Consider the following 17,973-nt stretch of genomic DNA (forward strand, 5'->3'; position numbering starts at 1 on the left):
GTGCTGTAAATAGACATCAGTAACTCATTCACAGTGTTGCACGTATTATTTCAACTGTACACCAAGGCACTTTTTATTGTTGACATTACTGAATACGAATCCAAAGACACAAATCCCTGTGTGTGTGTGTGTGTGTGTGTGTGGTTTGTTTTTGGTTTCTTCTCCCCACAAACCTCCCAGCCACTAAAATCAACTCAAGAATAAGATGTTCCCTTTATTATTTATTTATTTATTTTTAATCTAGCACAGGACGGGGGGGGGGGGGGGGGGGGGGGGGGGGGGGGGGGGGGGGGGGGGGGAGATGAATTACAACTCAGATGGGGATCGGTTCAAATCACAGAGAGCAGAGAACATGCAGCATTTGAAGACGAGTTAGCGTTCCGTATTCTGGGAAGTATTAGTTATCACTCCTGAGCAAATATTAGCATTATAATTAGATTTTCTTTTGTGCCTGGAAGGAACACAAATAAGCAAACACGGCCTATCAACAGCGTGCAGTTCGAAACATGAGAAAGTAAATCCGAGCTCCAGAACTTCGACCTTGACGCACGATTATTCAATAGGATATATGCAGAATTCATTTCAAATGTTAGTAGAAGAATCGCCAGCTGCTAATCTTAGTATGGAAGTTAGTGGGGAAGAATGCAAGCAGTTGCCGAAGTGAAAGCCAGTATAAGCGTGGAATTTTCTAGAAGAGCAGCTCTGACGGTAGTACCCGACTGCAAGGTTTATATTAACGCGCCCGTTCTAATACATTGTCGTTTCTATAGTAACAGCAAATACATAGAGACTTCCACATCATCTAAGTCTAATAATAAATACATGGCTTTGTGTAAAGAGACATTAGTTGAACATTTAACATATAGAAGGAGACTTTGTATTCATCTATCCCCCCCCACCCCCCTCCCCCCCCCCACCCCCAAACATGGAAAAGTTTTCAGGACGGAGGATTATGTGGTTTCTAGGTAACGTGATAAGCTGCGTTGTTTTTTTTTTGTTTTTTTTTTGTTTGTTTGTTTTTTTTTTTTGTCTTATTAACTTCAAGAGAGAAAAAAAGGAGAGACTGGTGAGGGAGCAACTGTTTATAGCTGCTAGAACGTAAGTGATAACAGGAACTAACTTGTTTGGCCGACCTTTCACTACATTAAATGTAAGTTATAGACTGATAAAAGTATGACGTCGTTTTATTAATAGAACTGTCTGTAAAAAATGTACGCTTGGCCGATTGTCACGGATCAAGAAGAATAAAACACTCCAGGACTCGCTGTTATAAGGAAATAATCGACTCTGGAGTGGTTAGAGTAACTCCTGATTGTGTCAACCTGCATCAAACCGCTTAGTCGCTGATTATTTTCCTTTAACCGCACACCCTCGAATGGTTTATTCCTTACATTATGTTGACAAACAGAAACAGAATATATATGTGTGTGTATATATATATATATATATATATATATATATATATATATATATATATATAATGGTGCAATGTTACACGTACACATAATACCTGCATTTATACAAACACAAGCTTTATCTTGCATGTTCAGATCAAATATTAAAGAGCTCACACAGCGTTTACAAGCGAGAGTGTGCATTTGTGTGTGCGTGCGCGAGAGCGAGAGATATATTGCCGATGCATAAAAGCCTCAGTTCACAGCGCTCTAAGCTGTGGGCTTGTCATTCACAGGCCTAAAAAAAGAACAGGCGGCGTAATCCTGCAAGTCCATCTGAAATAGCTGCTAGGGAGGAGGTGAAAATCAATATAGCCAGATATGGGCGTAGGAGAAGGCTGCTCTGATGAAGGCAGTGGGCTTTGTGTGTGTGTGTGTGTGTGTGGAGATTGAATCCTGATTGATTAATCTTCCTAGCAGCAATAGTCTCGCTAATTTTTGCTCGAGTTCATTTGTACAAGTGCTACGTATTTATTTAGTTTCATCTCTTCTCTGTTTTCCTGAGAGACCCCCTGTTTAAAAAAAAAAAAAAAAAAAATGAAATCAAATTTAATAACCGAGGATGGATTGTGAGCGAGCGCTTTGAGTAATGTTTCCATCCTTATCGTGCTCGATGGGAAAGAGTGTGTTACTGTGGCTGTTTCTTCTTTCCTGTGGTATTGATCCATGTTCTTATTGTCCTTCTCGCAGTAAACCTTTGGACGATGTTTCAGGCTGCTCAGAAGCTGGGAGGATACGAGCTGGTAAGCGTGTACACCATCCGCTCGGAGGTTTTATAGTCCCTCTGGCAGCAGTGTTTCAGCAGGAGAAACAGGCAGGAGGATTTTGCAAATTTCTCAGCCTGCCACGGAACACGTGTTTTTACTAAGTTTGAGCCCTGTCTCGGCTCTACGTTTTGGCTTGAGTGACTCACTGAAGGCTCTCTTTTTTTTTTTTTGGTAAAAAAAAAAAAAAAAAGGAAAACGTACAAGTAAAAAAACATGTGTAAGTCTTTTTGCCGGAGAGGAAATTGGTCAGGCCTGTTCGGTGCACATATTGAGCCTCTTAAGGGGGGTTATTACTCCAAGACCAGCAAACAGAGAATTTGTTTGGCAGCGCATCTAACATCCGCGCAGCAATAACGTGGCCAGAACATTTTACATTCAGTCAGAAATGGTTTCCGCAAGATTCTCAGCAATGCCGAGTGCCGTTTTTTTTTGGTTTTTTTTGGTTTTGTTTTGTTTGTCGGCGCAGAGGAAAGAGAAGCAAGAAAGGTGGCCGAGTTGTTTGGACAAGGAGCGAACAGGAAGCCACTCGAGGCCTCTTCCCCCCCCCCCCCCCCCCCCCCCCCCCCCCCCCCCCCCCCCCCCCCCCCCCCCCCCCCCCGCCTCTTTCTCTCATTCTCGCTCTCACAGGAGGCTTTTTATCTAACTTATCAATACTACAGGAGGCTTGTCTTCGAGGCACAGGAAATACACTGCTTTGTGTATGTTCCGTAATGAAATGATTGTAAATTCGAGGAAGCTCTCGTTCGGAGGTTTAGTAGCCAGCTCCGAGGAATACTGAGCTGGAGCACAACTCCATTAGTGTAATGAAGTGCACTGATGTGAATGTCCGTGCGTCAGAACAAAACAGTCCAAGGATATTAGGCCAGTGATGTCTCCTGCTGTAATAACTGCACGCCACTTGTTATACGAACAGCACGCTACCTGTATATTAGTATATTACCCCATATAATGATGAGTCATTGATGTTGTAACTGTGAAATATGGACTTGTTTTTTCATATAATTGGCAGATATTCCATCATGGACACTAATAGAATAGTGTATACAAGCATATACAGCTGTCTACGGTAACTATGTGAAATGCCGTAGTGTAGCATGTAGCTTAATATTCATGAAGCATGTACTTTTAGGCAGAACGGCTTCCATTAGCAACCAGCAAACCTTCGCTCTGAAGGTCTCTCATGAATATCATTACGATGCGCAGTGATTATGACGACCATGTTTATGAAGTTTGGTACATAGCACTCAAACTCGAGCGGTCTAGTCATGCTGTTAGTCATAGATGACCTGCGTTAAAGAGGTGACTGAACGAGAGACAAGTCCAATCGATCCAGTTTGTCTCCGAGTCTTAGTTGGACTTAGACGCAGACGTATAACAAGCATGTTAGCGCTTATGTGATTGTGTACTAATCATGTTAAACGTCTTTCTCGCTCGTCGTGTCGTTTGCCAGATCACAGCCCGCCGACAGTGGAAAAATGTATACGACGAGTTGGGTGGAAACCCAGGAAGCACCAGCGCCGCCACGTGTACACGGAGACACTACGAGAGGTACGGCTCATTCACTGGTCATGCTTTTATATATATATATATATATATAAATTCAAATTTTGTTCTAGAAAGAAGACACTATGTCAAAAAGTTTGTGGACGCCTGAGCATCACACTCATGTGCTTGTTGAACATCCCAATCCAGATTTAGTCCCCCTTTTGCTGTTATAATAAAAACTATATAAAAACTCCTCCACTCTTCTGGGAAGGCTTTGCACTGGATTTTGGAGCGTGGCTGTGGGGGATTTGTGCTCATTCAGAGGTCAGATGTCAGGTGAAGAGGCCTGAGGTTCATTCGGCATTCCAGTTCATCCCAGACGTGTTCAGTGGGGTTGAGGTCAGGGCTCTGTGCAGGACACTCGAGTTCTTCCACTCCAACCTTGGCACACCGTGACTTCAAGCGAGGTCCATGCTGAAACAAATTTGGGCGTCTTAGTTCCAGTGGAGGGAAATCGTCATGCTAATTGTGTTCTTCCAACTTTGTGGCAGCAGTTTGGGGAAGAACCACATATGGGCGTGATGGTCAGGTGTCCACATACTTTTGTGCCTACAGTGAGTGTATCTGCCCATAGAATAAGAAATGTGTAAAAGCATCGAAAACAGGCCAAATAATCCGATATTTTATTTATGATGATCTCATAATATGAAATATCACTTCACTTCACTTTCTAAGATATGATTTTTAGCCGTGTTTAAAGTTTGTCGTCATTAAATATATGAAACAGATGTTTAGGCTTGTTCGTGTTACTCTTTTGGGGGGGGATGAGGATTCTTCACTGTTAGCCATAAGACTCTTTGTGAATACAGCCGCAGAACTGGCTTTTTACACCCGCTGTCATTTTCTTTTTTAGTGTGTACTTGACTCGATCGAAGATTTGAGATGTGTGCTGACGTAATCAGAGAATCACGTCAATGGCGAACAGACAGCGCAAGGAGATTTAAATCCTAATCATTCCAAACTTAACTTAATGTGACTCCATATAGGGAAAGGAGTCTGTAAAACGTCCAGAGTTGGGTCTCTCTTCAAGTACTCGTATCGCGTACTGCACTCACAATCAGTTTGTGCACGGATCAGTGCGTAAGCTTCTTTCAGTTATTTGAAAAGCAATCCAACGCGACCTTTAATGTTTGTGAGAAGTCTGTGTTTGCTGCCGGTGCTTCGAGGGAGCTGAGAGTCGAGGTCAGACGAGTGGGTTCTCACCTCGGGCCCACTGCTCTCAACCCAGCGCTCAATCAATATATGTGTATGATATCATAGTGCTCAGTGAATAACACTCTGCCCAAAGCCCATCCTTGACCAAATGTGAGGCAACGTGCTCGTATGTCTACTTGTGCATGAGAGTAATTAACCGGATTAATTTGCCCGGCTGTTAAGCTGTTTTATCCTTTAGTCACAGACCGAAACGCCGTTCTGCCCAAGGAAAGTGTTCAGGTTCTCATCGCGGGACGAGCGCATTGTTCTGCAGAAAGCGCTCCGCTTTTGAGCTGAACCGAAGCAGCTCTTAACCGTCATGCTCTTTTAGCTCTTTAACCGTCTTGTTCCGTCTCATTCATTCAGGACACACTCTTGTTAATTAGCGACACAGTTGTGCCGTGTATTTTGCAATAAGGATATGTTTTCTATTCATTTCAATTAGTGGCAAAATCAACCTTATTATCGCAGTTGAATTCTCAGCTGTGATTGGTTAGAAGGCCATCCCAGCGAATCACGGGTTTATATCAATGCGTCCGTTCTAGTGCGTTATCGTTTCTGTCGTTACGTCTTACCCAGGGACTTGTATGGTGGGTTCATAGAAATGGATAATAAATGTGGGTGATCGTTGGTATGGTCAAGTTTTCTCCAAGTTTTCAATTTGAATCGTCCACTATCAGCGCTTTGTAGCACTCATAGATCAAGCTGTAACTTTAGGGTTTTCCAACAGAGAAAAAGAGAGGCTGGTGAGAGAATGATGGAATATAAGTGATCACGAGAACTGGTACTAGTTTTGCAGACGTTCCACGATATTACATGTTGTGGGAAGTGGTGGCTTGACGGTTAAGGCTCTGGGTTACTGATCGGAAGGTCGGGGGTTCAAGCTGCCAGTCTTGGGCCCTTGAGCAAGAGCAAAGCCGTCTACTCCAGGGGTGCCCTATCGTGGCTGACCCTGCGCTCTGACCCCAACCTCCTAACGTGCTGGGAGACGCAAAGAAAAAAGCATTTCACTGTACTGTAATGTATATGTGACCAATAAGGACTCATTATCATTATGTAACGATATACGAGTAAAAAATGTCGATGTCGTTCTCTAATTAATAAATAATTGTCGGAAAGTTGCTGTGGTGTAAAAGGAATAAAACCCGCTGCATAAAATCCACGTTGCATTGTGCTACATCACACCATACCATTTTTTCCCTTATAATAGCACATTTCGTCATGTTCATTCCTCACGTCTTGCGGTTTGTGGTTTGTACATGTTGTGGGGATCCTCCTGATAGGAACCGAATCAGAGATAGAATGTACGTGACTAACTGAAACCATCGTTTTGTCCTGTATTTCGTGGTAAAACGACCCGAAACGCTTCCAAGGAGGTAACAAAAACGTTCGCGCTATCATAGTGAGATTCCCGACGAGCCCAAGAGAGCAAAATCGGCCGCGCTGTCATGGAGGGTTGGCGTAACCTCTCTCCCTTATCAATCACAGTGCCACCAGCCAATCATGGGCGTCTGTGAGGTCACGCATGCAGAAACGGGTGGATAGCGCTGTCCTCTGAGTCCGTTACTCCGCCCCCGACATCGCACGAGCGCCCGGTCGAGAAGATGCGGTCGGCTTGGAGGAAGCCCGTGTTAGCCTTCGCCCGCTGGTCGGTGGCTGTCGCGTGACAGGGGAGAGCTGCCCGAATGGGTGTGAACCGGACACGGCTAAAATCAGGGAGAATGTTTTAATTTGATAAAAATAAAACAATTTTTTTACATTTCCGCCGACTCTGTAACGCACATTCGCGCAGATATTCTCCTCCCGTTCTCGCCACGTCTATAATCATCACGGAATACAGTCGCAAAGCCTAAATTCCTAAAGTTAAATAACGGTAAGAGTCATATAGGCGAGTGAGTCCACGACCACAGGTTTCAGGGAAAACCTTCCGTTTTAGTTTGTTTACCATTTTCTTTTTTTTATTTTGTTTTACAAAGAAGGAAAAGAAGCACAAATATCATTAGAAATTTTGCATCTGCTATTAATTCTAATCTAAATGAAAGGACTTGTTTTTCATTTCTCGTGCCTTGAAGCAATAATCAAAGAAGCGTTCGTGTTGGTTTTTTGTTACTGACATGAAAATAAAATGACCACGGACCTTAAGCACGCCTTGATGTTGGATATTTCGTTTCAGTCGCTCAGTCTTGTTCAGAAAGTTCTCTGTTAAGTATTTAGTGTGTTCTTGTCGTTGTTTTTCGGTGAAGGGCGCCGGGCTAAATGTTCACTTTGTTCTGTGGCTTGAGGTAAGGTCACACAGTACCAAAGTTAGAAATTGCGAGGAGGAGGAGGAGGAGGAGGAAGAGAGATACTTGCGTTGCTCATGTTTAAAATGTAATCTAGGGTACGTTTGTCCGTTTCACACATGATCCCAGTGGAGGCGTTTCCATTTAGGCCACTAAAACGGCTCCAAGCACAAACGCTGCAAATCAATATTTAACATCCTGTACAGCCCTGGTGATCAGAGTAGAACCGTTCCTAATGATATTTATTTAGCGCCATCATCTCTTTAACCGTCTGGCGAATTGAAGAAGAGAGGAGGGCAGGATAAAAGAGGAAGAAAGAAACATAGATTGCAAATTGGGTCATAAAAACGACATGAATAACCTTGAGAGAGACTGCGGCATTCCTCCCTCCCTTCCCGCTGCTTTTTAATTATATAGGTCAGTGGCACTGATCAATCAGGCCGCGCTTATTTATTTAATCCTCCTCCTCCTCCTCCCAGGGAGATCGCTGTTCCAGAAACGGGCCGCCCGTGACTTCCGCTCTGCAGATAACCGCATTCCCCGCTCCTTATCTTGCGACTTCGATGCTTATATTGCAGCATGTAAATCCCTTGTTAAAGGCACTGTATTTGCATCCTCTGTTCTCTAATTAGCCTGCAAAGGATTTGTTCTTTGCTTTGCATAAAGATTGCAGATTTACATAACCTTATTACATTATTTGGATGTTCATTTAGAAAGATCAACTGAAAAAAAAGAGAGAGAGAGAGAGAGAATAAAGTTAATCTGCTGCATGATAAAGTGTATTGTGGGTTTCCCAGGAGGGGGGGGGGGGGGGGTGTGGAGAGAGGGGGGGGGTGCAAAAAAGAAACACATCAGTTCCTCCTGGCGCTTTATTGATTTTTCTTTCCTCTTTGGAATTAATGTTTGCTCTCGATTCGAACGAGCCACGCTTCACGGATCGCTTCCTTGAAACTATAGCCAGGATGACAGCTTTTAATGCAAGGCCCTTTAAGCAAATTTTAATGGCGTGTCTTTGGACTAGTACCGTTTCCACTGGGCATTACATCAGCTGTTTGTGTCCCTGAAGAGGTCAGAGACGGCTGGCTGCAGTAAACAATCGCAATATCGGACGGATTATCCTACGCAGCCGTTCCGCAGCGCGTCCAGCTTTTCTATACGTAATCCTCCGCCCTCACCGCCGTCGCACCGAAATCCCAGGGATTCGCCCGGATGGATATTCATAGTCGTCCCGTGTGCGTTTTATCTCCGTATCTGCATTTACATCCTTGATGAAACGTACCTAACGGAAAGGAGTCTGGTTGACACGCTGGGTGTTTTGAAGCTGACAAATCCTAATTAAATCCCTGATTGATCTAATTATTTTAGCGTCGGCGTTTGCACAGAGATTTACAGGCTCATTTGCCCTAGTAAGACGCCATCACGTCTATTGTTTCGCCAGACAAAAGTGTCTGATTTATAGCGGCAGCTCGAGTTTGAACTAATTACGTCAGGAACGATCCTCGATTATAGATAACGTTTGCGCCGTGCGTTTTATTTTTTTATCCTCGCCGTAACATCCGTGCCAATCATCAGGGTAAATCTGTCGACTCAGCTATTTACAGGCTGCGAGCTCCATCAAGGTGTCGTCTAGGTTTGCGTAGCAGCTGTAATGGATTTCCTTATTCACTCTGCCCAAGGATGTGTGACTGACCCATATTAAACATTTACAAAGGTTAGCCTTTGCTTTCATAGGTGCGCCGCCTCGCGCTCAGGTTCCTCGGCTATTTATAAAGCGCACGAGATGAGAAAGGACGACTCTTTTCAAGGCTTTGTTTTGGAGCAGGGATTTTTTTTTTTTTTCTTCCCTCCCCCCCTTTCTTCATTAGGAACCGTGCTATTGATGTAGTTTCATACTCATCTGAGATCTTATTTATGCGGATTTATCACTTTGGATTAGCCTCAGAGAGGCACCGAGAGAGAGAGGCAGCATGAAACATGTTTGTTTTGGGCTGAAGGAACCAGTACTTTCAAAGGAACCGAGGCAACAAAACAACAAAAAAAAAATTAGAAACAAAGTAAGCAAAAGCCTCGCGTTTAAATCATCGCTAAAGAATCCGGCTCTCGTTTGGACGGGGTCCAAGCAGCGAAATATCTCGCTGCTGAGAATTTCTGAACATGTAGGGCGTACAGTCCGAGAACTCGGTGCTCGTTGCGAATTAGTTTTGCCAGGCAGCATAATTGAAGTTGGCTTTTGGAAGTTAATGAGTTTGGACCTTGAGGGAGAGAATGAGGTCATTTTAGGTCTAAAAGCCAGGAATGAAAAAAAACCCAAAACAAAACTAGTCAGCCTTGGTATTCCTTCATCGGTTTATCAGTTTAGCTGTAAGAATGTAGATTAGTACAAGGGTCAGCTTTCTTACAAAACCTTTCAGGCATCCAGCAGAGCTTGTTGAACAATGTCTGGTTTCACACACACACACACACACACACACAGCATTTTTCCCTCACCTGTCTCTGCTATTAATTGAAACATGCTGCTCCGCTTTGTCCCCCCCCAAACCAGCGCAATAATTTAGACTGAGTGAGAAATTCGACAGCTTGATTTGATCCAAAATGCCGCTTTTGGGATCTTTCACTCTCTATAACGAAGCATCCCCAAACTCCACTGCATCCACCCCAGGTTTGGCACTCATCTCTTCTCTCCATTACGTTTAATCACAGGCCTCCAGCCGTTTGTTTAACTTCCATTTAGCATCTGAGTCAAACCTGCTGCACTGCCATGCCTCCCTCACTGCGCGCTCGTGATTTACACGCTGTGGCACTTCAGCAGCCGGTCATTACAGCCTCTCTTTGCGTGCGAGTTTGAACTTCTTTATTACGCGGCCTCGTCTGATCCCGAGCATATTTTCTTCTCTCGGAGCCGAAGGCCCACGATGAGATGGATGGGAAAGTGAAATTGTTGGTGTCACATCCATTTGTCTCAGATATTATTATAGCGGGACTTGGAGCACACCGGGGAGGGCGGGACGTTGTTCTTTCACTCGCTCGCTGCCTTTTGTGCGAGCCTGAATAAAAACTTTGATTAGCTCGTGAGGTTATCATCTTTTCATGTTCGTTCCTGAGGTGCTGTCAGAGCTGGAAAGTGTGCCATCTTGTGCCCGTGGGTTAGAATCACAGCATCAGGATGAAGTGAGATAAGAGCAAGAGTAATCTGGCATCGACTCAGACTGTATTTGCCCTTTTATTTATTTCCATTAGGACACAAAAGGACGAAAGGGCAGACTCGGAGACTCAAGCGATGCTAGGAGTTCAGTTAGGAATACTGATCAGTGTATTATTATGTTCCCAATAGACAGATTTTTAATGACGGTCTATGACTAAAATTGTAATAATCCTTGTTAAAGTTTATAGTCCTTCTCCTACATGCAACGTTTTTGATACAATTGCTGTTTTTGCTGTCGATGCTCAATATTTGTTTGTTACCGTGGCAACATCCTTTTTTTGGGGGGGGGTTTTTTGGTTAGTTTTTTATCCTTAGATACAATTGCATAATGGGTCAGATAAAGCCATCAAGCAGTATTGATTGTGCGAGCTCGCACTAAGAGCAGAGATATTGTCTCCAATAGTATTGTGGAACGCTAGTAACTTTAAAGTCTTTGTGTAATGCAGAGAAGTGAAACACATCCTCTGGCCTGATCGACTCCCTCACCCCCCCCCGTCATATTTTCTCACATAGGCGTGTGGTGAATCAAAAACGGCACCAAAACAGACAATAAAACACGCTCTCATTACTTTATAGTTCGATGTGGATTTTCGAACAGGGCCGTTTTTCATGCCGGCGCTTTTCTGCGGCTGAATTTAGTCAGGCGTGGGCTTCCCCTTTTTGAATCTGACCTCAAGTGTTCTATCTCTTTCTGTTAACTGGCACTGTTGAGGTTTTTCACTTCCGCCAAGTTCATGTGCTTTTGGCTGGTGCTCATAAATAAATACTAGGAGGACTGAAAAGTGGACGCTCGCACAAGAAGAGCAGCACCGAACTAAACTCGGTACTGCTTCTGGGCGCAGCAAACACCAAGGCCTCCTGCCATCTCGGTACCCACGGCTAGTAATAAGCACCGGTGGGTGATTTTGAATGATTCTTTTTAATGATGCTTTAAGTGAATTGAAAACATCGAATTAAACAAGCACGAATTACAATGAAACCCGGCTTAATTTTTTTCATGATATAATAAGGCTCAATTTCCACAGTTTTATTTGCCGTTAACAAATGGCCTAAGCGGACGTCGATGTTTTTTGTTTTTTTTCTTTCCCGCTTTTGTAGAATGAAGAACAACAGCACCACCAATAGTCTTAAGTAATACTACACAGAATGGTATGAAGGAGAGGCTGGGGCTGATTTCTTTCCAGCACAAACTATAGATTCGTGCAGTAACAGTGACAGCATGTCAAGCGATTGCTCTTGGTGAGAAGTCTAATTGTGCTTTGTGATGCATGTTATCAGCAGCGATTGAGAAGGCGCACATGAAATAGAAATAAATAGACTAAGCCAGTGGGTCTCAACCAAAGGGGCGGAGATCGGAAGGGGGGTGCAAATTGTTTTCAAGGAAGAAAAGACAGACAGGGCATCGTTTGTGTACTCTGTGTATTTTATTGCTTTTTAAATAGAATGTGTATAAATGAAAAACCCCGCGTTCCCTCTCCCTCTGTGTTTTCTTGTTGCTGGGGAGAGGCGGAGCTTATCCTGTCTTTTACCTAGCTGTCAGTGCAGACCAGTGCTGCCAACCGAGCGACTTTTCAGACCCCTTTAGCGCCTTTTTTTTGGCAACAAAAAAGGATTTAAATCTAATTTGAATTATTATTTAAAACATTTAACAACGTCACGGATAACGAGACGCGCCCTTCGTCCCAATTTACATCATTCGTATGCAAATGTTTTTAGAACGCAAGACGAATGTAATGCAACATGTTTTACATGTAAAATAGTCCACGTTATCACAGCCTAGTTCTCTCGTTCAAAGCAGTCACAGTGTTCAGAAACGTTTTTCATCATTCATGTTCCAGACCTGTCCGTTATATAGTTTCATAAAAGTCATTTTAAAAATCATAAAAGTTATGAAAAGTCATTTAAAATGTAGAAAAACGCAAAAGCGGGAAAAAAATCCATCTATCTATAGATAAATTTGATATAGAATAGATCATTATACCTGGTCTCATTCATAATGGGGAGGGGGGTGGGGGGCATGCCACATGATGGGGGAGGCTTGGGGGTGCTTTAGGTACAAAAGGTTGAGAAGCTTTGGACTAAGCAACCAAAGAACAAATTACATGAATGAACAAACTACAGAAGAATACGTTTTGTATGGTCTGAACAAAAGAGCTGGCAAAAAGTAAAAAAAAAACAAAAACAAATGAGTTTGTCGAATTTAAAAGAATAAAGTTCTACCGAACATGTCGATGCTCACACTCGCGCTTTCTCAATGGCCTCCTTGTTTCAGAGAGGCCTTTGGAGGCTTTTCGGGACGCCTCGGCTCAGGGACAAGAAAGCAAGAGCTGTAAACAGCAGCAGAGACAGCGGGGGTAAATGTGCCACTTTGTGTAATTATTGTATTCCTCAAGCGTGATTATTTCGAAAAGATCCTGGATTGCTTGCTATGGAAATGAGAGTTACGTAAGAGGCCAGATTAGAGGCCACCAGGAGATATGCTGCAACAGAATCTTATTACTCACTCGGCAGCACTCCCAGTGGAGTTGGGCACGCGTACACACACACACAAGTGCACGCGCGCTCGTTCATGGTTCTCCGCCATCTCTGTGGCAATGCCCTCGTCTGTCAGTGTTATGAAGAGGCCTTTATTCTCGCCACGATTCTTAAAGTAATTACATGTTGAATTAATGATGGAGAACTGTTTTGTACAAATCATTCCCTTTGCAGGATTAATTCAATTTGGAGAAATCCACGTAGTCAAACCAATCATTCGAAGGCCATGAATATATTTATTTGCTTTTATAATATGCGCGTGTACCCGATTTGCTTGTCTAATAAGATGTATTCACACGTAGACTCAAATTGCTCTTCTGGTCACGCTGATTTATTTACCCTTGTAGGCGCTTTCACTGCCTAATAAATAGTCTAAGCTTCGAGAGCATGAATTTTCCTGTTATGATATTGCATTGATTACAGAACGGGACTTTTATACGGTATACGGTAATATATGATCCGACGAGATGTTTTCCATATGGTCATACTCATACATTTACCGGAGTGAAGGAGCAAACTGTTTATATGAATGGACACGTCTGCTGGGTCGTTGCTACCCGGTGATCATTAGTGACCACAGACCGACTTTATTAAAGCCCCGTTTAATCAGCGGTAACTCGGTATCCAAGCCGAAACATTCCCGTCCTTCACCTCTTAAACCCGAGTGTATTCTTTTTCACAAAGGAGGAGATTGAGGAACCCAGATAAGCTGGCGCACATTAGAAAGGCTGTCCTGCTTAAATAAGCATCACGGCACAGGAGCGGCTGCTTGGCCCAGGTTGTAGGAACACCTGAGTCTGGCCTGCGGCAGCGCCGCACGTTTATCTGTCCCGCAGATGAACCCGGCCAGACGGAGTGTCCAAATTGAAGGACCCTAAAATAACTTAGCGCAGTGCGATTACAGATGGTTTCTCGGCTGCAGCCGACCTTCATCTTCCGTTATCGGTTTTTATTCACGCCGTGCCCTCCGCTACAGTAAGACTTCTTCAGCTGTCATGCTCACTTCCTAGTGGAGAAGTCTGATTTTAGCGGTAGGGGATTTGAAAATGAAGGGAATCTCAAGAGCCTGTTTCGATACAGGAAGGAGTCGCGCAGCATCAGAGGACTTTTATTGAAGTAGCAGGCCGATCGTAGTCGACTGACGAGCGTAGGCTGTTGTACTGTAAGAAGACTCATCCAGCATGTCGTCCCCTTTCCAAACGCTGCTAGCAGGCCCTGACATCACCGTTAGGTTAAGCTCATGCTCGGAGGTGTAATCAGTCACTCGGGGTACGGTGGAGGTTGTTGAAAGCACGGCTGAGGAGAAGGAGGAGGAAGACCTGTTGCGCCGGCTGTTTCTCAGAAAAGTAAATGAAATCGTTTTTTCCCCCCGAAGATATTTTCATTCCTCCGACGAAAATTCACACCAGGACCATTATTTCTCAGTGAAATGGATTCCTGCAGCCTGCGTTCTGAGAGAAATGAACCTTTTTCCGACAATCGACAAATTATTTATTATTTATTTTAACACGGGCAGCTTCATGCCCTTTTCCACCGACGCCCATTTCATTTGTATTTCTCATTTCTGTCGCATTGTGCCTTTCACCTTGCGTGCTCTTTCTCCTCATTCTTATAAAGGAAGATTTAATTGCAGAGTTCCCGTCCTCGGCATGATGCCACTTACTACCTGTATCAAATGTAGCTGTCTCGCTGCCAAAAATTTCCAAGATTGGACCGTGTCACCAGCTTAAAAAACATATATTTTTCGTTCTTTAACATGCCACGGCCTAACGTGCAAGCGAAAGATCTTCTTACTTATTTATTTTCGGTAACATGATCGAGGAAGGGAACTGTAACATGGAATAGCCATATATGGCTTCGTGGACGATTGGTGGTGAGGAAATTTATTCGGAATTTATTCACTGGCTTAAGAGCAGGGGCCTTTTTCATTCTTATCTCAACATTCAAACATAAAAAAAAAAAAAAACCCATATATAAATACACAAATGAAGCCGTGACATCTGATATCAATTATTCCCTGGAGCCTTAAAACAGAGGAATATAAGGTCAACACAAGTCTAATTTTAGCCATTTTACACAAACTAAAACAGGCCATCATAAGACCTGCCGGCTTGGAGAGCGCGCACACAGGGAACTTGGGGGCATGGGAGGGGGGTATGGAAGATTTCAGAGGATTAGCCGCAAACAAGATAAGTCATTGTGCGCATTATTATACCCTTATTATATAAACATGAACTGAAACATTACAGTGGGAATCAGGTATTTGGCAGCTGCTCGTTATTTTGATTTGACCACGTGGAGCGAGCCGTTTTCCAGTTTTAGCAGCTGTAACATGTTTAAACTCTTTTGGTAATGGGATCTGAAGATTAATGTTCCCTCTGGGCTCCTGCTTAGCTCTGCCGCTGGCCAGCAGCCAAACCCCCAACCAGCATAGTTCTTCTACATGCTTCCCCTATACAGACCCAGATTGAGCATGCTCACTATGGCCGTGCTCCAGCTCCGAGAGGCCTGGACGGCCCGCTGTCGAGTAAACACCCGGCCGAGCGAAATAGCGGAAACGAATTCCTCTGGAGGTGCCTTGCAGATTTTTTTGTTGTTGTTGTTGTTGTTTTTATTATTAAACAGCAAAAAGAAATAAGAGATAAAGGGAACGGGCGAGCGATCACAGAAGACGGGGGAAAGAAACGATTCAGAATAATTAAGACGGTGCATATTTAGTGCATATGGTTCTGTTGGCTCCTCTTTGGCATACCTAGTTCATGACATGGAAAACGCAGTTTAATGATGAGTTCGTAAGGGTGGATATTTGTAATGCTGCATGCTGCTCTGACTGTTCCCAACTCATTTCATTAAACACACTGAACCAAATTATAAAAAACTTCAAACCACATGAGCAAAGTGGCAGATTACAGCACCGTAATATATATATATATATATATATATATATATATATATATATATATATATACGCAATATCACCCTTTCCAATTAGCAGACCCTTTGTCAAGCTTCTGCATCAGCAGAAATCGGAGTAAAGCAGCAGCCTGAGACTCCAGGTGTTAAATTCATGTTCAGACAAAGAGCAATAAAGTCACTCAGCAGCATTTATAACATTAGTCATGCTTGTATCGTGTCTGTTTGGGTTTATATGGATTAAGCAGGCCACATGACATCAACTGCAACCAGAAAAAATGAACCCTTTTAATTAGGATCGTGTGTGTTCATCTCTTCATCTGGGGATGAATAAAGCATTATCTTATCTTATCTTATCTTATCTTATCTTATCTTATCTTATCTCCCATTTGGTCTGCATGCTTCATTTGAACGTAGCTAAAAGAGCTCACACACACACACACACACACATACACATCTAGCTAACATCAGCACAGCATGCTCAAATTACATATCAACAACGTCACATGCAGTTCGTTTGCTAATTGGGAAGTGTGCAAGGGATCGGTCCTGCGTTATTAGCTAAATACACATGCCACAAAATGAAGAAGGAAAAAAAAAACATGAGAAAAAATAAAACGAGCATACTAGCACATGTCAGGTTTTGTGTGTTTACTGTAATGAATATGCAAAAAAAAAAAAAAAGGGTGCAGATTACAAGGTGGGGTCGAGGCAAATGGATTATCTAGCATCCATTATGTGATTTACTAATACTGAAAGTTACTTTGGATTGCATGTGCAAATTAGTCTGACTGAAGAGCAGGTATTATATTTGCAGAAGTGCATTTCTGCCTGTTCAAGACAAAGGTTTTAGTTAATAGTTAATAAACCAGTTTGTCAAGCCCATGCTTTGCTATGCCAAAATGATCCGGAAGCTTAATAATGACTTAATATTATAGCAGCAACGTTGTTTTTGTGTTCTATATAAACCACGCGTTCATACCTCTGAAGCCAGCAGCATTTAAATACAGCTTTTCATTCACAAGTACGTTCTGAACAGCACTCTTTCGTCGTGTCCTTGTTCAATTTTGAATCGCAGTCTTTACGCTGGACACGTCCGACGTTAACCGCTGTAGAAAGATTGGGCTGTTCAATGTAGTAAAAGAGAATGCAAAGCAGTCCGTGGGATATTTAGACCGGAGTGCTAATCTCTGTCACTTTCCCTCTCTGCAGGCTAATCTTGCCCTATGAGAGATATACGAAAGGAGAGGAGGACAAGCCACTACCTCCCATCAAGCCCCGAAAGCAAGAGGCCAGCGTGCAGGAGGGGAGCACCAAGTCAAAGGTGCCGTCCACAAAGCGCCACAAAGACGAGCAAAATCCAAAGGACTTTAACGAAAAGGACGCCTCGGCTAAAGTCCCCGAGCCGGTCAGTCAACAGTTCTTTCATTTAACCCAGAGCTTCTCAAAAGCAACACTTTCCTTTATGCAACATGGCAGAAGAAATAGGGGGAAAACATGACCAGGCACTTCTGGCTGACTGCCCTTTGTCTCTTTAACAAATAAGTTGTCAAAGGCCTGTAAGAATCGCTCTGTCACCAGCATGTGTTTTTTTTTTTTTTAACATAATTATTGAAGCCGAACTGGAGGCAGTGAGTGCCGTGCTACAGCATGGTAAATCAAAATGGGTATTTCCCTGCCTCACTGACTCCAGACCAATTTGTACGCTTTGCCTGAGTCAGTTATATTCTCTGTGTGAACCTGTCCCGGACATGAGAAACACTAGGCTTTCGCTCTCGCCTGCTCTCAGCCTCACAAATCAAGTGAAGTAGAAAAGATCATGTCCATAATGCTGTTATTGACGAGACCTATTGTGCTGAGAGCAAAACTGAAGGAAGGGCGAGGCTGGAAATTCCTGCCAGCAGATCCGATTGGCCACTACTTTCCAAGTGCATTGATGCCATATCTGAGCCCTTGTATAAACTGCAGGCTTATATTATCCCTGAAAACCAATAAATCCATCCATGGTGGTTTTCCAAATGCCTGCTAAGTATAAAAATAAAAAAAAAAAGAAAAGAAAAACGTGGGAGTGAGAGACAGTC

General features: G+C 43.3%; 1 protein-coding gene across 2 annotated transcripts in view; it reads left to right on the top strand.

Annotated features, from left to right (window-relative positions):
- The window catches only part of arid5b (AT-rich interaction domain 5B), a 104,425-nt gene that overhangs the window by 81,056 nt on the left and 5,396 nt on the right, over positions 1 to 17,973 (top strand). For both annotated transcript variants that reach the window (XM_017483732.3, XM_017483731.3), the window contains 3 exons: positions 2,145 to 2,197; positions 3,672 to 3,769; positions 17,105 to 17,300. In XM_017483732.3, coding sequence (XP_017339221.1) covers positions 2,145 to 2,197; positions 3,672 to 3,769; positions 17,105 to 17,300 — 347 coding nt within the window. The remainder of the gene's footprint in view (positions 1 to 2,144; positions 2,198 to 3,671; positions 3,770 to 17,104; positions 17,301 to 17,973) is intronic.

This window comes from Ictalurus punctatus, chromosome 13, assembly GCF_001660625.3.
Source record: "Ictalurus punctatus breed USDA103 chromosome 13, Coco_2.0, whole genome shotgun sequence".
In the NCBI taxonomy this organism is placed as follows: domain Eukaryota; kingdom Metazoa; phylum Chordata; class Actinopteri; order Siluriformes; family Ictaluridae; genus Ictalurus; species Ictalurus punctatus.